The sequence below is a fragment of the Dromaius novaehollandiae genome, chromosome 18 (genome assembly GCF_036370855.1).
Source record: "Dromaius novaehollandiae isolate bDroNov1 chromosome 18, bDroNov1.hap1, whole genome shotgun sequence".
NCBI lineage: Eukaryota > Metazoa > Chordata > Aves > Casuariiformes > Dromaiidae > Dromaius > Dromaius novaehollandiae.
In genome coordinates this window covers 13,749,510-13,766,398 of record NC_088115.1, presented here as the reverse complement: position 1 = coordinate 13,766,398, position 16,889 = coordinate 13,749,510, and the positions used below count along the sequence as shown (strand labels likewise).

Sequence of the window (16,889 nt, the reverse complement as noted above, 5' to 3'; positions counted from 1 at the left end):
CCATTGCAACCCCCCCCCCGCGCACCTTAGCGCGGACACGTGCAATCTCCCCCCCGCGCACCTTCCCGCGGCCCCATTGCAACCCCCCCCCGCGCACCTTAGCGCGGACACGTGCAACCCCCCCCGCGCACCTTAGCGTGGCCCCACTGCAACCCCCCCCGCGCACCTTAGCGCGGACACGTGCAACCCCCCCCCGCGCACCTTAGCGTGGCCCCACTGCAACCCCCCCGCGCACCTTCCCGCGGACACGTGCAACCCCCCCCCGCGCACCTTAGCGTGGCCCCACTGCAACCCCCCCCCCCCGCGCACCTTCCCGCGGCCCCGTGCAACCCCCCCGCGCACCTTGGCGCGCCCCCGCGCAACCCCCCCCCCCCCCCGCGCAGCTCCCCCCGCCGCGCACCTCCGCGCGCCCCCGCCGCGCCGCGCCGCCCTCCGCCCGGCTCCGCGCGCGGCCCCGCGGGCAGCGCCGCCCCTGCCGGCACACGCGGTGCCGGCGCCGCCGCTGGGGCGAGCCGGGCCCGGCGCGCACATGGCGCTGCGGAGCCGCCGGCGGAGACCGGCTGCAGCCGGTATATAAGGGCCGGGAGCGAGCGCCGAGCAGCCGCCGCCGCGGGCAGCGGAGCAGCAGGGGCCGGCGGCAGCGGCGCCGCCTCCCTCCCGCCGCGGCCATGGGCAGCCCCTAGCCCCGCCACGCCGCCCGGTGAGTGCGCCCGGCCCCGGGGCGGGGGGGCCCTTTTTTTGCTTTTTTTTTTTTTTGCTTTTTTTTTGCTTTTTTTTTTTTCCTCCTTTTTCCCCCTTTTTTTTCCCTCCCCCTCCCTTTTTGCGCATCGCTTTATTTCGGGCCGGCAGCACCGGCGCCCGCGGCGGAGCCGGTGCGGCGGCGGCGGCGATGCGTAAACGGGAGCGAGCGCGCCCGAAACGCTGGGAAAGTGATGGGGGGGGGGGCGTGAGGCTGGGCCCCCGCGCCGGGAGATCCCCCCCCCCATCGCTCATCTTAATTAATTATTTAATGCCTAATGCACTGCAAGGGGGGGTTAATATTTTTAAAAGCAGCAGGCTGCCTCCTGAGCTGATCCCACCGGGCGGACGTGCGGGGCCGGCGCCTCCGCGCCGGGTATCGGGGGGCTGCGGCCGGGGGGCTGCCGGGGGCAGCTGGGCGGCGGGACGGGGCCGCAGCCCGCACGATGCCGTCGCCGAGGACAGTCATCAGCGTTGTTGAAGATGGAGGAAGCCAAACGCCCCGGGGCAGCGGGGCGCAGGTTCACCCCTGCCGCCGGGCGCAGGCCGGGACCCCGCGCGGGGCTCGCTCGCCCCCCCGAGCCGCGTCCCCAGCTCCGAGGAGCCCCGCGCCGGCGGCAGACCGACCCCCCCGGGCATCCAAAGCCTCGAGGCGGAGCGGGGGGTCTCCCACCCAAGGCAGCCCCCTCCCACGGGACGGCACCGGGGGCCGCGCGGGATGCCGGCGGTCCCCAGAGCGGGGTGGCGGAGGGGAAGGCGGTTTTGGCGAGCCGGCACGCTCCCGACAAGTGATCCATCTCCTGCATCCCCACGGCCACTCGGGAAAACTCCCCGCGGCCGTAGGAAGCCGCAGCGTGCGGGGGCCAGTGGGTACAGCCATCCGCTTCCGCGGGGAAACGAGCTGGTGCCACCCCAGCCGTGCCGCGGGATGCCTCGGCCCCGGAGCAGCGGCCGGGGTTTCGGGAAGGGTCCGCGGGGCAGGCTGGGGGGATTAGGGCGGCTTTGTCCGGCAGGCGAGAGGCTTCACGTGCCGCGGCGGAGCGTTCACGAATCGCATCCTGCCCGCGGCTGCGCTCAGGTGACCGGCGGCCGCTCCGAACCGCTGAGCTGGCTGCCCGGAGCAGCCCGGCCCGGCGATGGGCGACGGGTTTCTCCTTCTCGGCTCAAAGGCCGCGGCCGGCCGGACCAGCCCTATCGCACCGCGGGGAGAAACTTCCCTCCGACTCCCGCATTTAGCATCTTGGCAGCAGAGGGACTTGCTAACAGCTTACAGGATGTTGCAGGGACTAAGCTGTGCGTTTGTAAGCAAAATTCATCCTAAACTGATGCCTGGCGCTTTCTCCCCTCTCTTGCAGATCAAGAATGACTGTCAAAGCGGTAAAAATGTCGTGCACCGCTCCAAACGTGTACACTAAAGTGCCTGACGGAGGATGGGGCTGGACGGTTGCTTTTGCTTTTTTCTTTGTGGAAGCTCTAACATACGGTATTATAAAATCCTTCGGAGTCTTCTTCAATGATTTGATGGAAAGCTTTGATGAAACCAACAGCAGGATCTCCTGGATAATATCGATATGCGTGTTCGTGCAGACCTTCACCGGTAAGAGCACTGCGCGGCTGGGTGTCCCCACGGGATGAGCCGTGGGCAGAGCACAAGCGCGGCGGGAGAGGGGGGTCCCCGGGGACAGGAGCCGGCAGAGCTCCCGGGGTGACGTCCCTGGGGTGACACAGCTCTTCTCTCCCAGCTCCTCTGTCGACGGTGCTCAGCAACCGCTTTGGTCACCGCTGCGTGGTGATGGCCGGAGGGGTGCTGATCAGCACCGGCATGGTCGCGGCCTCCTTCGCCCGCACTGTGGTGGACATGTACGTCGCCATCGGTGTCGTTTCTGGTAAGTTGTCCTCTTCCTGTACCTGTCAAACGCTTCTGCTCACTAACAAAGCTCCCAGCAAAAGCAGCCCTAGCTCTAAGGGTTACCGTGCAGCTCTCTTCTCTCTCCCTCCATGCTGTGGCTTATTTTTTTGCAAAGACTGGGTATCCGTCACCCTGCAGCTTCACTCGAACTCTACCTAGTCACTAGCTTTTCCCAGAGCTGCTTGCAGACAAAATGGTTGTTTTCCCCCCCAAGATCCATGTGCATGAGACACCCAGTTGCTTTAAGCCCTCCTGCTCTTAACTTCTTTCCCCTTAAAGTCCCGACGTGCAAATTCAGCCTATGCAAACAGTCTCTTGCACCGAATCGCAACCAGTGCCCTTGGAGACGATCCTGCTCCCCAGAGAGCAGGGATGGCTTTGGGGACGCGAGGGTTTGCTTTCCTTTCCTGTCTCGGTTTCCTGTGTCACCCAGGGCAGACCGCTGGGGATTTGGCTCTGCGCGCTGCCGAACGCTCTCGCAGATATTCTCACTGCTCCCGCTTCCCTGGCGCTCCCTGCTTCCCAGGATCAAATCCTCCGAGCTCGGCGCGGCTGGCGAGCCCCGCTGGCGCGTCCCCGCTCCGGCCCGGGTGCCGTGAGCCTGGCCGAAGGCAGCAAGAGCCACAGGCTCCGGCGCCTGAAGCGACCGAGGCCCTCAGAGCGGGCGCTGCTGGCTGCTTGGGAACAGATGGCACTATCTAGCACGTTTGGGTTTTTGTTCTCTTCCCCCCCCCCCCCCCCCCCCAACCTTTGGTTTTAAACCAAAAAAAATAACATTCTGGTTTCCCCAATGGTTCTCTTCCAGGGTGACTTGCTGAGCTGGCCGAACTGACCCTGTAATCTCGCCACCGGGAAAGCTGACTTAACGTGTTCTCGCATCGGTGTCTTCCCTTCTCCCTTACTTGTTGTTACGGCAATTTTTGGCATTTATTCACAGGCCTTGGATACTGCCTCTCTTTCCTCCCGACTGTCACCATTTTATCACAGTATTTTGACAAAAGACGTTCGCTGGTCACAGCAGTGGCATCCACAGGAGAATGTTTTGCTGTCTTCTCTTTTGCGCCAGGTATGGTGACCGAGGGCTGTCCCTAGATGCATGCCTAAAGCGCAGCACCCCTCCGATCCTCCTCCCAACCACGTGGGACCCTAAAGCCTTAAATACGGGGCTAGCGCTAGCGGGTCTTAGCGTCGTGAGCCGCTAAACCCCCCGAGCGATGCCTTGCAGGCAGCTGCCTGCCTGTGGGCTCTCGCGTCCTGCGGGCAGGGTTGCGAGTACAGCAGAGACCAGACTTATGGTCTCTAGCATCCTTCTCCATCCCCAGCAGCTGCTGACCTGAGGGGACCCCCAAAAGTCCCAGCCCTCAATGCCACAGAAGGAAAGTTGGCCCCAGAGAGGGGAAGAGGCACAATCCACGTCTGGCAAACGATGGGGAAAGAGGGCTTTGCTCTCCTTCCCAGCGTCTCTGGGCAGAATAGGGCACACGGGTGGATACCCAATCCGCTGGGCTCCCTGTAGCCTAGAGAGCTAAAAATACAACTGAGAAACGTCAACTACTTAAAGCATACGCTGCAGAAGTAACCGCTTCTACAGGTTCGCAGGCTTGTGCTTAGTGCACGGCTCAGCAGCCGGCTGCCGGAGCGCCCGGACCTTTCACGGAGCTTCCCCGGCCCGGGAAGGCAGCACGGCACCTGCCCTCTCCCCGTCACTGCAGTGCAGGCACCAAGGTCTCCTTCACCGCTCCAATCTCCTGATGTGCAAGCCTGCTTGCAGTTAATACCCACTACAAAGCCGCTTTAATTGCAAGCGAGGACTCCTAATTAAGCAGTTGCACGCACCTTTGAGTGAAGCTAACGGACTTCCTCTAGTAGCCGGTTTCAGGGTGGGGTCAGCTGAAAGAGGAAACGCAAATGTCGTGCGCTCTCATTCACTAAAAATAACACCACCTTGTTCCTTGCACATCACAAACGAGCGGGAGCCTCAGCAGTGGCCACCAGAAGGATAGCTGCTGCTGGCCAGGCTTTAAATGGATGCTCTGGGTTACTGTCTGCTGCAGCTGGGCTCAAACATGGGGTGCAGGGTGCCAGGTGGGTGCTGGACGGGACACCCCTGGGTGCACTGCTAGAAGTGACCCCTGCTCGGCTCCCCCTGTGTGAGCTGAGGGGCTGGGGACCCTCCTGGCTTAGCTGGAGTTGGAAGCGATACAGCTTTGGTTACTTCGCTAGCTGTAAATTCAAGCAGCTTCTTGGTGCAACAGCAGGGTTTTTGGTTACTTTCTCCCTCTGCCCTCTCTCCGCAGCGATCACTGCTCTGAAGGAGCAGATCGGCTGGCGATACAGCCTCCTCTCCGTTGGGACGCTGCAGCTGAGCATTGTCATCTGCGGATCGCTGCTGCGACCCATCGTGATCAAAGAGCCAGAAGAAGTGAAAGTCCAGCCTGTGGAAGAGCCCGCAGAGACAAAGTACATGCTTGAAAACGAGCAAACGCGCACCTCAATCGAGTCCATTGACTCAGGAGTAGAAATAACTACCTCACCCAGCAACGTGCCTGGAAACGCCAAAGTAGAGCCGAAAAGTGAAGAACCAAAGAAAAACGTACAGATCCCAGTTGAAAACAGCAGCACCCCTACAGAACCAAAAACCAAACTACTGGACTTCTCTGTGATGAAAGACTATAGCTTTATCTGTTACGCGTTCTTCGGTCTGTTTGCCACCCTGGGATTCTTTGCTCCCTCACTGTACATCATTCCCCTGAGTCTCAGCCTCGGCATCAGCAAAGACCACTCTGCGTACATACTGTCCGCGATGGCAATCGCAGAGGTCTTTGGAAGAATTTCAGCCGGCTGGGTCCTCAACAAAAAGCCTATCCGCAAGATCTACATTGAACTCATCTGTGTTATTCTGCTGTCTGTAGCACTGTTTGCCTTCCCTTTTGCCTCTGAGTTCTGGGGATTGATGACATGTAGCATATTTTTTGGGTTCATGCTTGGGACGGTGGCGGGCACGCACATCCCGCTGCTGGCAGAAGATGACGTGGTTGGCATTGCAAAGATGTCTTCTGCAGCTGGAGTCTATGTCTTCATTCAAAGCTTAGCTGGGTTGGCTGGACCACCCCTTGCAGGTACCTCTAAAACATTTGTGTCCTTTTTGTATGTTTGACAGCAGCTATTAGTGCTGATTCCCACTGTGGGAGCGTCCTGGTAGGATGGTACGATGGCTAGTGCTAGAGACCTGCAACTCCTATTAGAGACTCCTGGAGCCACCGGATTGCTGCAATGCAGCTCTGCAGAGTCCCAAAGATGAGGCAGTCTACACCGAGGAAGCTCGGAGCGAGGAAAAACACTGCAGTGCTAGCTAGCCTGATCCTGTTAAAACCTAAAATTGGCATCATTTCAGGCTCTAGTGCAAGATGCACATGAATTGCTTTCACTGTGCATGTCTTAACCAGACATTCTGCAAAAAGATGAAGTTGCTAACATAATAAGTAGATGCCCGAGGTATCTCGGGCTTAAAGTCCCTGCAGTAACTAAAGGATTCTGACTTGCCTGAAGATGACAGTATTTCTCCCTGGAAATGATGCTTTACCCCCCCCCCCTTTTTTTTAAGGTAGTATTTGTTTGTCATTAGGGTGTGTGTGGCTTTTTGCAAACCAAATGCTGCAGTAACTGGATTAAAAATATTCTATAGGAGGGATGGGCAGGGGAGTGCGGGAGTCGGCTGTGGCTAACTGGTGTAAACGTTTCTTCCTTAGGTGTCTTAGTGGATACGACGCAGAACTACAGCTCGGCCTTCTACTCCTGCGCTGCCGGCATGGTCCTGGGCGCCCTGTTCCTGTCCCTAGTGCGGCCGTGCAAGGTTGGACTGTGTCAGAGCCAGAAGCAGTGCGTAGAAGAAAACGTGGCAGAAGTCCCACAAGACCCACCAGAGGACTTTATCGAAATGGATATTGGAAAAGCAGAAAATTCAGGAAAAGGCTCTGACAGCGTGGTATAAAAAACTGTTCCTTCTCCATCTGATGCACCCAGGGGAACATGCAAGCTCTGCTCCACCTTTTAAAACTAAATTCTAAAGGGAATGCAAAATTTTAAATGTGAACAGTTGCTATCAACAACTTTTTTTTATTATTAGAAAGACAACTTTTTTTTTTTTTTTAACCAACAATGGAAAGCTCCATAGAAAATATGGATAGCCACATAAGAATAACTTCTGCCTAGCATGAAGATGTGATTCACACTCCTGCTTTCCTGAGAAGTGACGAGCATAGGTGAAGGTTGGACTGATCCCCGGTGGAAAACTGAGAACGGGAACATCCGAAGCAGCCCATCGAACCCTGTTAGCTCAGTCTCTGACTGCCTTTTTCATCCCACGCTGCGACTCCTGCACAGTCAACAAACAGATCATACTAACTAAAGAAGAGTATGTCACAAGGCACCAGTAACAAACTGAGTTTTCCTTCAGAAAAACATGGATTTGTGAGGAAGAGGCTAGGCTGGATAGCTGACTCTAACAATTGTTAATGTTCCTCTAATTAACTTGAACGTCACAAATGCTGGGAAATGGGAGGTTCCAGGCATCTTTATGGCCAGTTATTACTGCACATATTTCACTACACGATCATTTTTCTTCTCCCAATTAGTATCCTTCAAACTGTTTTTTATTGATAGATCTGATGTACTGTTTCTAATTTAACTAGTATTTATTAATTTATTCTCAGATTGTTAAAGGCTGTTAGCTTAAATAACTGGAGAGGAAAAATAATCTGTTATTCAAAAAAGTTATCTTTCCATCAATCCTTTCAGTACCTATCTTGTATTGCTAGCTTGTGAAATTGTTGGGAAACTTTTATTTTTACAGCATAGACTAGCTGTTTTTAATATGTAGGTCTTAAATAACCCACTTGCTGTTTAAAAAAGAAAGAGATAAAACAAACTACAGATAAAGCATCTCTCTCCATAAGGCCTCAGCTGGTATATTTGGACCTAGCTCAACTGCTGTAACCAGAACACCATGCAGCCCTGATTTGGCCCTGTATGTCTTAATAGCTAAACATGCCCCAAACTCTCACTTCGAGGGGCACAAGTAAATCTTTGCATCCCTGAATGAACGTGCAAAGCCCCACGGCCGCTGGGCTCTGCCTGGTGGGGCCTTGGACCACCCTCGCTGCCCCCCTGCTCCCTTTCCCCCCATCCCAAAGTCAGCGAGAGGCTTCTCGCTGCTGACTTCAGGGCAAGATGAACTGGACCCTATGTGCATTTTAACCTGATAACATGTAAAGAAAACTATAAAAGACAACATACTAGCTGTTCATTTAGTCCTCATGGGAGAGGTTCCTCCTCCCAGTGACACAAGCTTGCTCACCCCACCTATATGCATCTTCATGCCTCTAGGCAACTCAGGGGGACAAATAAAAAGTCTGTTTTGGTTCAAAGAACACATGCTTTGGAAAAAAAAAAAAAACCTGTGTATTTAAGTGAAAGTGGCATCATGCATTAACTGCTACACTGACATGTCTGTATTTTACCAGCCATAGAAACGTGGGACAATCTGTAAAAAAAAATCTCCTCTTCGGGAAGGTGCTTGATTTGTTTTTTTCTAGTTGTCTTAGATGTCCAAAAAGTAACAGGCACTCTTGCAACGAAGTGGCTCGAGCAATCCATTGTCACTGCCTGCGACCCGTTGTGACCATGCTGCAGTTTTGTGTCCTTTATATGCCTCAGCACTTTATCACGTACAGCAGAACCTCGCCAAGTTGCGCCAATGACTGGAAGACCCTCAGAGCGGACTAGAGTTTTGTGAATCAGTGAGTAAATGAACAAATACGATGTTGCGTTAAAGTGTACTTTTATTTATTGTTAATTTATGATACTTCAAGCATTTTGGTAAATGTTCTGTAGAATATAATTGTAAAATTATTGAAGTCTTTGTAATACGAGACCTCACTACAGCACTTTGCTATTACAACTCTGCTTGGAAGTGGAATCAGGCCTCCCGGTGTTGTGTGTGTGTGAAAGCTCCCTGTTCTGCACATCCACGAGGTTCTACTGTAGCTTTTTTTACAACGATTTCCAATACAGATCGAGTAACATGTTTGTCACTGACCTCACAGCACATCTCTGTTTCTGTCGATGTAGCTGCCCTGGCGGCACGAGCAGGTGAGCGAGTGAGTATGTGTGCGTGCGGCCTCGGAGACCCAGACGCGGGCTTTAACGTGTTCAGAGCAGGACTTGCTGGTTTGTTTGTAATGTACCTAGCGGACTCTGGAAATATGCTGAAACACTGAGTTTTGCAATAAACTTTCTCTTTTTTTTTCCTTTTTTTTTTTCTTCCTTTTAAGAAAATTGATGTACTTCTTTCCTTCTCGCCCTCGCCTCTCCTGGGAAAAGGCTGTCGCTGGTTGTCCTGGGGTGTTACGGCAGGGTCCCGCGTGCTTCCCGCTCTCAAGGGCTCTCAGCAATGTCCCTCACACGCCGCTTCCTCGTGTTTACCCTGCAAATTGGGCAATCATACCTTCTTTTATATCACTCGCTTGGAAGCGGGTGGATTAGCGCTGACCTCGCCGGTGCTCTCTCAACCCTCACCAGCCTCCTCTTCTCCCCAGCCGCAGCTGAATGGCCGGTACTTAGGAACATTATCCTCCTGCCTTCAAGAAGCCGGCAATCATGTAATTATTTTATCATCTCGGAATTGCAGAATACTTTCTGCAGGCCAGGCTAGACGGCTCACGTATCACAAATCAACCTACTAATAAATAGCAGTGGATAGACACACTAAAGGGCACTCTTCTCCTTCTCAAAGCCTTATTTCTTCTTGCACCCGTTGGAACACGTCCTTCCCTGTTTCATCTGTGCCTCCTAGCATCACTGAGCCCTGCTACTCAATTCCAAATACCAACTTAATGCATATGTTAGACCTGCAAATTAACTACTTGTTGAAGGAAACATCATGCCACCGATACACACTAATTGCAGTTTGTTTTCATTCTAGTTGCAAAAGTGCTAGGACAGAGGTGATCACACATGCAAGTGGACCAGACTTAATGCAAATACCAAATTCCCAGGAAGCTAATCTGTCTCCAAATATGACTCTGGCTCAATTACAGCACTGAGCAAACGTTATTTGCAACAGCTTCCTTAGAAAACAACAACAACAAAAAACATTACAAAGGCTCCACACTGTTCACATACTTATAAGTAAAAGCACATAAAGCCATAACACTATCTGATGTCTCCCTGCACCCAAACAATTTGTGAGTAATTTTTCCTACCTGGTTTAAGTTAATTGCTCATGACCTCCTGGGACAGATTCTCTGTTATCCTTATATGGAGGCATTAATAACAGAACAAAATAGGATAAAAACACTTATTTTTTTATTCAGTAACGTCATATATCTACTTTGTACCAGTAAATAAGAGGATAATGCAGGGCAAAAGAAATTCTTGCTTCTGCAAGCCGTGGTACTCCTCCACTGAGGCCAACGCCAGCCAAATGGAAATAAGGGCATAAGGGCAGCTTGCAGAAGGACAAAAAAAAACCCAAACCCACCCTCAAGCCATAGGTCTCTCTCCTTTCCAAGGTGGAAAGGAGGCTGTATAGGGTAATATTTTTTCCCTTTGCAGTGAAAAGCAATAGCAACCTCGTGTTCTTTTTCACTTCTTTCAGATAGGCTAGAGTCAGGGACTTAAAGGGACAAATGAATCTTTAAAAATAGCTAAGCTGTTTTTGAAAGAAAAGTTAAAAGTAGGTGCTTACAAAACAGCACAAGTGTTTTAATGATTCCTTTCAGATGTTACTTGTTAGTATCTGAGATCATCATTTTCCAGCTGCCCATAGTAAACATGACCTGAATTTTTACAATGATGCAAGGACAAAAAGCGATTTTTCTCCCTCTTTAAAGATCATCTTTACAATTTCTCAGAGCACCACTTCAGAAACACATTCCTTTAACTTTTGGCTTTGTTTAAAGACTGACAAAGAGAATATGTTATTTTCCAGCGTAATTACTTTGCACTTATGTCAGCTTAACAACATCAAAAGACAGAACCCCGAGATTTTACCGAAATACTGCATTGACGACACACGTTTTCCTGTCGGTTAGTGCAGTTTTGCACAGAATACTCCACTGCGGCCGGTCTCCACTGTTAGACCTGCACTAGTAAGTGCAGATCTAGAGAAACTCAATTCAGGAGGCTCGGGCTGCTCAGCCCCTGGCTGGAGAGGGAACAGTTCCCTCTAGCGTAGCGCTGCGGCAGGAGGCCTGGCAAAGGCTCCCAGGCGCTTGGAGACGCTACCAATTAAAAAACCCTATTTTCGGCTGAAATGCGTGTGCCTCCTGCCCATGCAAGTGACCTCTGGGGCTCCTGGCAGAAGAACACGGACTGTCCTCCCCTCCCCAGGTTCACTAATAAACGCTTTTACTTGCAGGAGATGCAAGTTTAGGGCTGTGCTAGCACAAAAATTCTTTTTTTTTTGCAAATTGCAACAACTCACCTAATAAACCAAGTATAAATCCCCACCCTCTTTCCTGCTGCAGTTGTCAAGCTCAACGATTTGTGGTAAAATACTGCTCGCTAGCAGTTTGGCCCGCGCGAGCAGCTCTGCCTCAGCAAACACAGCCCCCTAAATCACTGCTTTGTCGCAGAAGCCACAAGCGTAACCAAAAACATGTATTACATGCAGGCGTCATGAGAACAAGGCCAACAAGACAATAGCTCCCTTTGCTTCCCCTTTGTCAGAGCTTTCATTAATGCTGCAGATGCCTTTTTCTACTTTACCCGCCGCCGACTGCTCGCCGGGCAGAGGAGCAGCGCAAGCCGTGCCCGAGAGTCGGAGCGGAGGCGGAGGACGGGAGCCAGCGCTTCGGAGGTCGTCCTGCATTTCTTTCTCATGAGCCTGCTCTCTCCAGCGACCCCGTTACCCATCACCGCACCTCTCTGCTCCGCTGATTCGCTTCTAGCCTCTGCCAGCTCGCGCTTATGCTATATGAAGTTATCAAAATTGGGCGATTTATGCACGTCAAGGCTTTCACGTTACGGCGTACGCAGAGACGGACGCACTGATCACCGGAGGAGCACCAAGACGTTCTGGCTGCCTATGGCCCGATTCTGATGCTCTCACTCGGGCAAACCTGCTACTGAAGTCAGTGAGACTTTTACGCAGCACCGATCACACAATTTGACCAGAGTTACCCAAAACTGTTCCCCTAGCAGGTCCGTGCCCCTGCTTGTGTCCCCCATGGCGACCGCGACCGAAGCCAGGAGCCACCCGCGGCCGCCCAAAGACCCCGTCCAGCGATTTCGAGGATGCTCTGCCTCATGCGGACGCTTCGGCTCCAGAATCAGCACTCCGAGCAGGAGCTGGGGCATCGATTGCTGCACTTTTACAACCACACATCATGTCCTGCTAGAAAATCTGTCCCGGGCTGACAGGCTTGAGGGCAAACAGGCCGTTTTCATTCGTTTGAGCTATGCGCAGAAGAGGGACGAGCAGGATGCAGGACACGGACGCAGGACAGCACCTGCCGCTTCTCCCAAACCAGCCGTGCAGGGACCCCGAGCACCCCATCACCAACGCCGCACGTGCCCTATCCGCCCCCCCCGCACCGCGTGCTTTATCAGCGGTGCTTTATCGGCAGCCGGCACTTGCGGCCGCACCGCCCGGCACTATCGGGCTCGGCACTCGCCAGCGCTGCCCCCCTCTCGGGAACGCCCGGCTGGGGCTCGCTCCTCCCGAGCTGCGCACAAAACCCCCTGCACCCACTCAGAAACACCCACCCCAGGCGTCTAAAGTTTCTGCCCTCGAACGATTCTAGCTTAAAAACTGGCTATAGCCATCCTGGGAGAGGGGGCTGCAGCAAAACCCCTGCCGGCGTCTACCTGCACAGACGCTGCCTCGGCCTTGCAAGACTTTCCCTCTCTGAGCAGCTCACGCAATCCCCGTTCTCTGCCAGAAGGAAGTTGCACAAGCTGTACCTGGAAAGGAAGAGTTTGCAGGCCAAAAAGCTGCTTTTCTGCTTCCTCTCCCTTTTCTTGGCTGTTTTCCTTCTGCCTCTGCTGGTGAGGAGTCAGAGCCCTTCGCAGCTTTTTGCAATGCTGCAATCAGGAGCTCACAGCAAGGAGAGCCTGGGAATACCTCCCTCCGCACAGCCGGGAGAAATCCCGAGGCAAGCAGGTGCCCAAGCATTTAAATGCAAAAATACATTCAAACTTTAACTGGTAAAATATTTTCACTGAGAGCCCCTGTCCTCTCCAGATCTGCAGTGATATCTTGACAGCTCGGTTTTTATTCATTGTATTTTGCAGTTTTGAATGAGACAAAAATCTCAACCTCAGGGTTTTTCTTCAAACACATGGCTAACTTTAAACCTGCGAGGAAAGCGGGGCTGAACCGAACATGGGGAGCAGCGTGGCTCTCCCAAACCCCCGAGCGGACGCTTGTTCCTCTGGTCCTGCAGCCAGGCCCACGCGTTGGGCTTCTCCTCAGTAAAAAGCACCTTCGGTGCACACGAATGGGCCAAACTGGTCAGCTAACGAATGCATAAAGTGATCAGCCATGAACTGTATATTTATATCAGATTATATTTTAATAGGCAAGGAAATAACTGCAATAAATACCCAAATGTATTTTTAAGTGCTTATTTCAAAACCATATTTAAAAATACATAGATATATGCACTTCGGTATGTGCTTTTTCCTTGCCAGAACAGCAGATAATTCATAAACTTCGCAGCAAGTTAATTGCTCGCAGCGTGCGGAGCCAGGAGGGGAGCGCAGGGGCGGATCCATGAAGCAGAGAGCAGAAATTAGTGCTGAAAATTGCGCACAGCGGGAGCTCTCGCCCGCCCGCCTGCGCGGGGCCGCGGCACCGGCACGTCAGCCCGCCGGCCGGGAGGAGGAAGCGTCCCGCCGGGCCCCGCAAAGGAGAAAGGAAGCCTAACTAAATCCTGGTGATGGGAATTAAACCCAGCTCCCGGACACAGGAAATTAAACCTGCCACGCGAAGCGCCAATTAAACCTGTGAAGTGGGTTTCTAAAAATCAGGAGCTATGGAAAGAAACTTTCCTCATCTTCAGGCAAGCTGTTAAGTGCAACCGGACCTGTGCTGCTCTCGCATCGCCCCGCTCTGCCTGTGAGTGACAGCAGCTCTCCCAGCTAGCGACGGCACCCTGAAAGACACCGGTGCGTTCACAGCTGCTCCCTTCACCTGGAAACGCTCGTGTTCCTCTACGCAGGGCCTCTCGCACCTGCAAACCCGTTATCAGTCTTACCAGAAATAAAGAATTAAAAGCACGGTCTTCTGCAACTATGTGCAACACATCAGGCCCCAAACTCTGTTAATGAAGGACGTGTGCAAGAGGGTTTGAAGGCAAACCCCGGATACGTGCGGCATCAGCGGAGACCGAAAACCGTAACCCGCCGTTTGCAGTCGGTATCGGCCAACAGAGGTGATACCAGCGCTGGCTTCTCCGTGCAGAGTTTGTCATGCGCTGATAGACCTCCGTCACCCAGGACATTTGGGGATAGGCCGTAGGAAATGCTGGAAAGTAACTCTTTAAAAACAGTTTTTCTGGGTATACCATGCACTTCTCACATGCTTCACTGCTGCGGCACACTGAGATGTCCCAATACCCACTCGTGGCTTCCCTCAAACACCTCTAGATGCTTTAGCAAACATGTTTCGGTCCCTTTGCCAGGTCCCACCACTGTCTCACTCCTGTCTTCACCCACCCGCGCCAGTAAGGCCTCCGACGTACAACGTGTTAGGTGGGCAACATGAGATCAGAAAGGGAAAAGATTTTAATGCTAATGTTGAAAGATTAACGCTAACTCCAAAATCGTTCCCTCGCCGCTGCATCCTCCGGCTCGCGTTCAGAGACGACAGCACGGTTAACGCGGCTCAGCGGCTTCCAGCCCCAGCCCGCACGCGGCTGAACCCTGCCCGGACGCCGGGGCCCTTCCGAGCCACCTGCTCCCGCTGAGCAAAACAAGCAGCTTGTGCTAACCGCCACCGTCACCCCCCGCCACCGGCGCTTCTTTGCATGTCGCAGACCGCAGTTTCCTTTGGAAGCGCCGAGCTGCTGCGCTCCCTCGGTTTCTGCGCCCGAAAGGCTGCAGAAAGGCCAGAAAAAGGCCAGATCTGCAGCAGCCGAAACACGGACGGGTGGTGGTGGGGGGGGGGGGGGGTGCGAGATCCCCCCCCCCCGGGGAGGCCGGGCGCCTCCCGCCCCGCTGCGCCCCCGCGGAGCCCGGCGCTGCGCTGCACGGCCCTCTGGCGCCCCCTGCCGCCCCCCGCGCGGCGCCGCAGCGCCCGGGATGCGCGGAGCCACCGGGCACAGCCGCGGCGGGGGGGGGGGGGGGGGGGGAGGAGCTGCCCCGCCAGGGCCCCCCCCGCCTGCACCGGGGGGAGCCGCCCCCCCCCGCCGCTGCGATCACGGCTGGCACCTCCTCCTCGTGCCGCGGTTTGGTTTCAAAGCTGCACTTTGCACTGAAGCCCGAGGGCACCACCGCGGGGCTGTCACTGTCTGTCCCCAAGCCGCCTCGGAGCTGGGCACACCTTGTACACACCCGATGCTCTCAGCATGACGTTTTTAGGGAACTCTGATACACGACAGCGCTATTTTACGATGGAAGGACCACGGAAGATATTGAGGGTTTGGATGGTTTAGACATCCGAGAATCCTGCTGCGACCACGAGGCCAACTCACGCCCTGACCGCGCTGCGAGGTCACCCAGGGCCTGGCTGTTTCCCCAGCAGAGCAACTTTTTCACACTCTTTGCTTTCAGTTTACAGCAAAGTAATACGAGACTCAGATCCAGTCATCGATGTGCAGCGAGGATTTTCTGTATGTAAAAACCATCAATGCACTTTTTTCCCTCTACAGCAGAAAAAGCCCGCTGCAAGCAACGCGCTGCCAGTGCGTATGTCAGGAATTCCCCTCCCCGGTTTAGTCTGCTTGGGAAACGCGGTGAAAGGGAGGGCGCCGAAGCTGCACGGTGAATCAGTCCTGCCTTTAAATCATCTAGAATTAATGAGTTAGAAACACATCAGTCTTCTAAAAAGTACATAGCCACAAAACACTGAGCACCCCCACTCACCTTCCCCCACCGCACTTAACAGCAGACAGGATTCGGCATTTTTTTCCATTATTAAGCTGATTGTTGGCATATTGAAAGTCATTTTGGTTTTTGCCACTTACAAAGTTGTGCTGTCAAACAGAAATACCTCTTGTCAAGGAAGCTTGTCCAGAGACGAAATTCCAGGGCTCACGAGGATGCGGGTCTGTCACGGTTCCTCCCACAACGCAGGAAGCATCTCTGGGTTTTTCCTTCTTCGGATATTTCAAGACATCCTCTAAAAAAAAAAAACCCCACCACTGAATAGGCTATTTTCAAGAGACAAATTGAGAAGCACACAGAAAAGCTATGAACACATAGAATTATTTTTACATATGAGGAAACGCACATTGCTGAGCTGGCCAGTCTGAGCCTTCACACACAGTCACATCCCAAGCTGAGATTCTCGAGTGCAAATCCTTTTTGCAGATTTGGCTTCCAGACAGAGTAGCCTAGAATTTTTTTTGCTGATTTACAGATTCTTGAAATATTTATTACTTTACAGAAGTAGAAAGGACAATAATAGATTTAGATGCTTGAATATATTGTTGACTGCTAGTGGAAAAAAGTCTTCCTAGGCCTATGGATATTAAGTGGGCTCGACAAAATTCCTACAGACCACATTGCAAAAAATCACCATTAGGAATGACCAAACAGTGTATTTTGTTACTATATCCAAGGAAAATTTGCCTTAAGTTAAACAGCCTTGACAAGAGTTTGATCTTCACTGTTGAAGCTCGAACATAAATTCTAAATAATTATGTTCAACAGAAGCCAAAGCATCTACCTGAGCACTGTATTAACTTAGGAAGTTTAACTAGTTTCATGGGACTCTAAGGCCCTGCAGACCATGGACTTCACGAATATAACACATTTCAGCTGCTTCTTGAAGCATGATCCCGCTGCTCTTGGACCACGAGGAACCCCGCTGCCTGCAACAGATCCACTTACACGAATAAAAACTAGAGAATCAAATCAGCTGCAGGAGCTGGGATTTGGACCTCGGAGATATCGAGCTTTAAAGTGTGCTCACATCCGTGCTCTTCTGCACGAGATCCTGGGAACGGTCTTCTATCGGACATCTCCGTTCTGACGAACCACTAACGAAGAACCTGAAGCTCTCTGTCCATCCGCA

The 16,889-nt window shown here is 53.1% G+C and overlaps 2 protein-coding genes across 5 annotated transcripts in view; one reads left to right on the top strand and one right to left on the bottom strand.

The window, feature by feature from the left end:
• The window catches only part of ARSG (arylsulfatase G), a 47,061-nt gene extending 34,446 nt beyond the window's left edge, over nt 1-12,615 (bottom strand). For 2 of the 4 annotated variants that reach the window (XM_064522773.1, XM_064522772.1), the window contains exon 1: nt 401-490. The gene's annotated coding sequence lies outside the window, so the exon portion shown is untranslated. Of the gene's footprint in view, nt 1-400; nt 491-12,517 lie in introns of those variants that run through there. The other 2 variants (XM_064522776.1, XM_064522775.1) reach the window with 2 other exon arrangements.
• Nucleotides 582-8,955, top strand: SLC16A6 (solute carrier family 16 member 6). The gene is made up of 6 exons (XM_064522778.1): nt 582-700; nt 2,094-2,335; nt 2,481-2,624; nt 3,585-3,713; nt 4,945-5,766; nt 6,397-8,955. The coding sequence occupies exons 2-6, from the start codon at nt 2,101-2,103 to the stop codon at nt 6,636-6,638; spliced, it is 1,572 nt and encodes a 523-aa protein (XP_064378848.1). The 5' UTR covers nt 582-700; nt 2,094-2,100; the 3' UTR covers nt 6,639-8,955.
• Nucleotides 12,616-16,889: the final 4,274 nt, after the last annotated feature.

What these genes read in the sequence shown, in the direction of transcription:
- SLC16A6 (XM_064522778.1), top strand. Translation starts at nt 2,101, where the DNA reads ATGACTGTCAAAGCGGTAAAAATGTCGTGCACCGCTCCAAACGTGTAC. An exon ending in CGCCATCGGTGTCGTTTCTG is followed by an intron (nt 2,625 to 3,584) that starts GTAAGTTGTCCT and finishes ATTTATTCACAG; the next exon opens with GCCTTGGATACTGCCTCTCT. An exon ending in TGTCTTCTCTTTTGCGCCAG is followed by an intron (nt 3,714 to 4,944) that starts GTATGGTGACCG and finishes CTCTCTCCGCAG; the next exon opens with CGATCACTGCTCTGAAGGAG.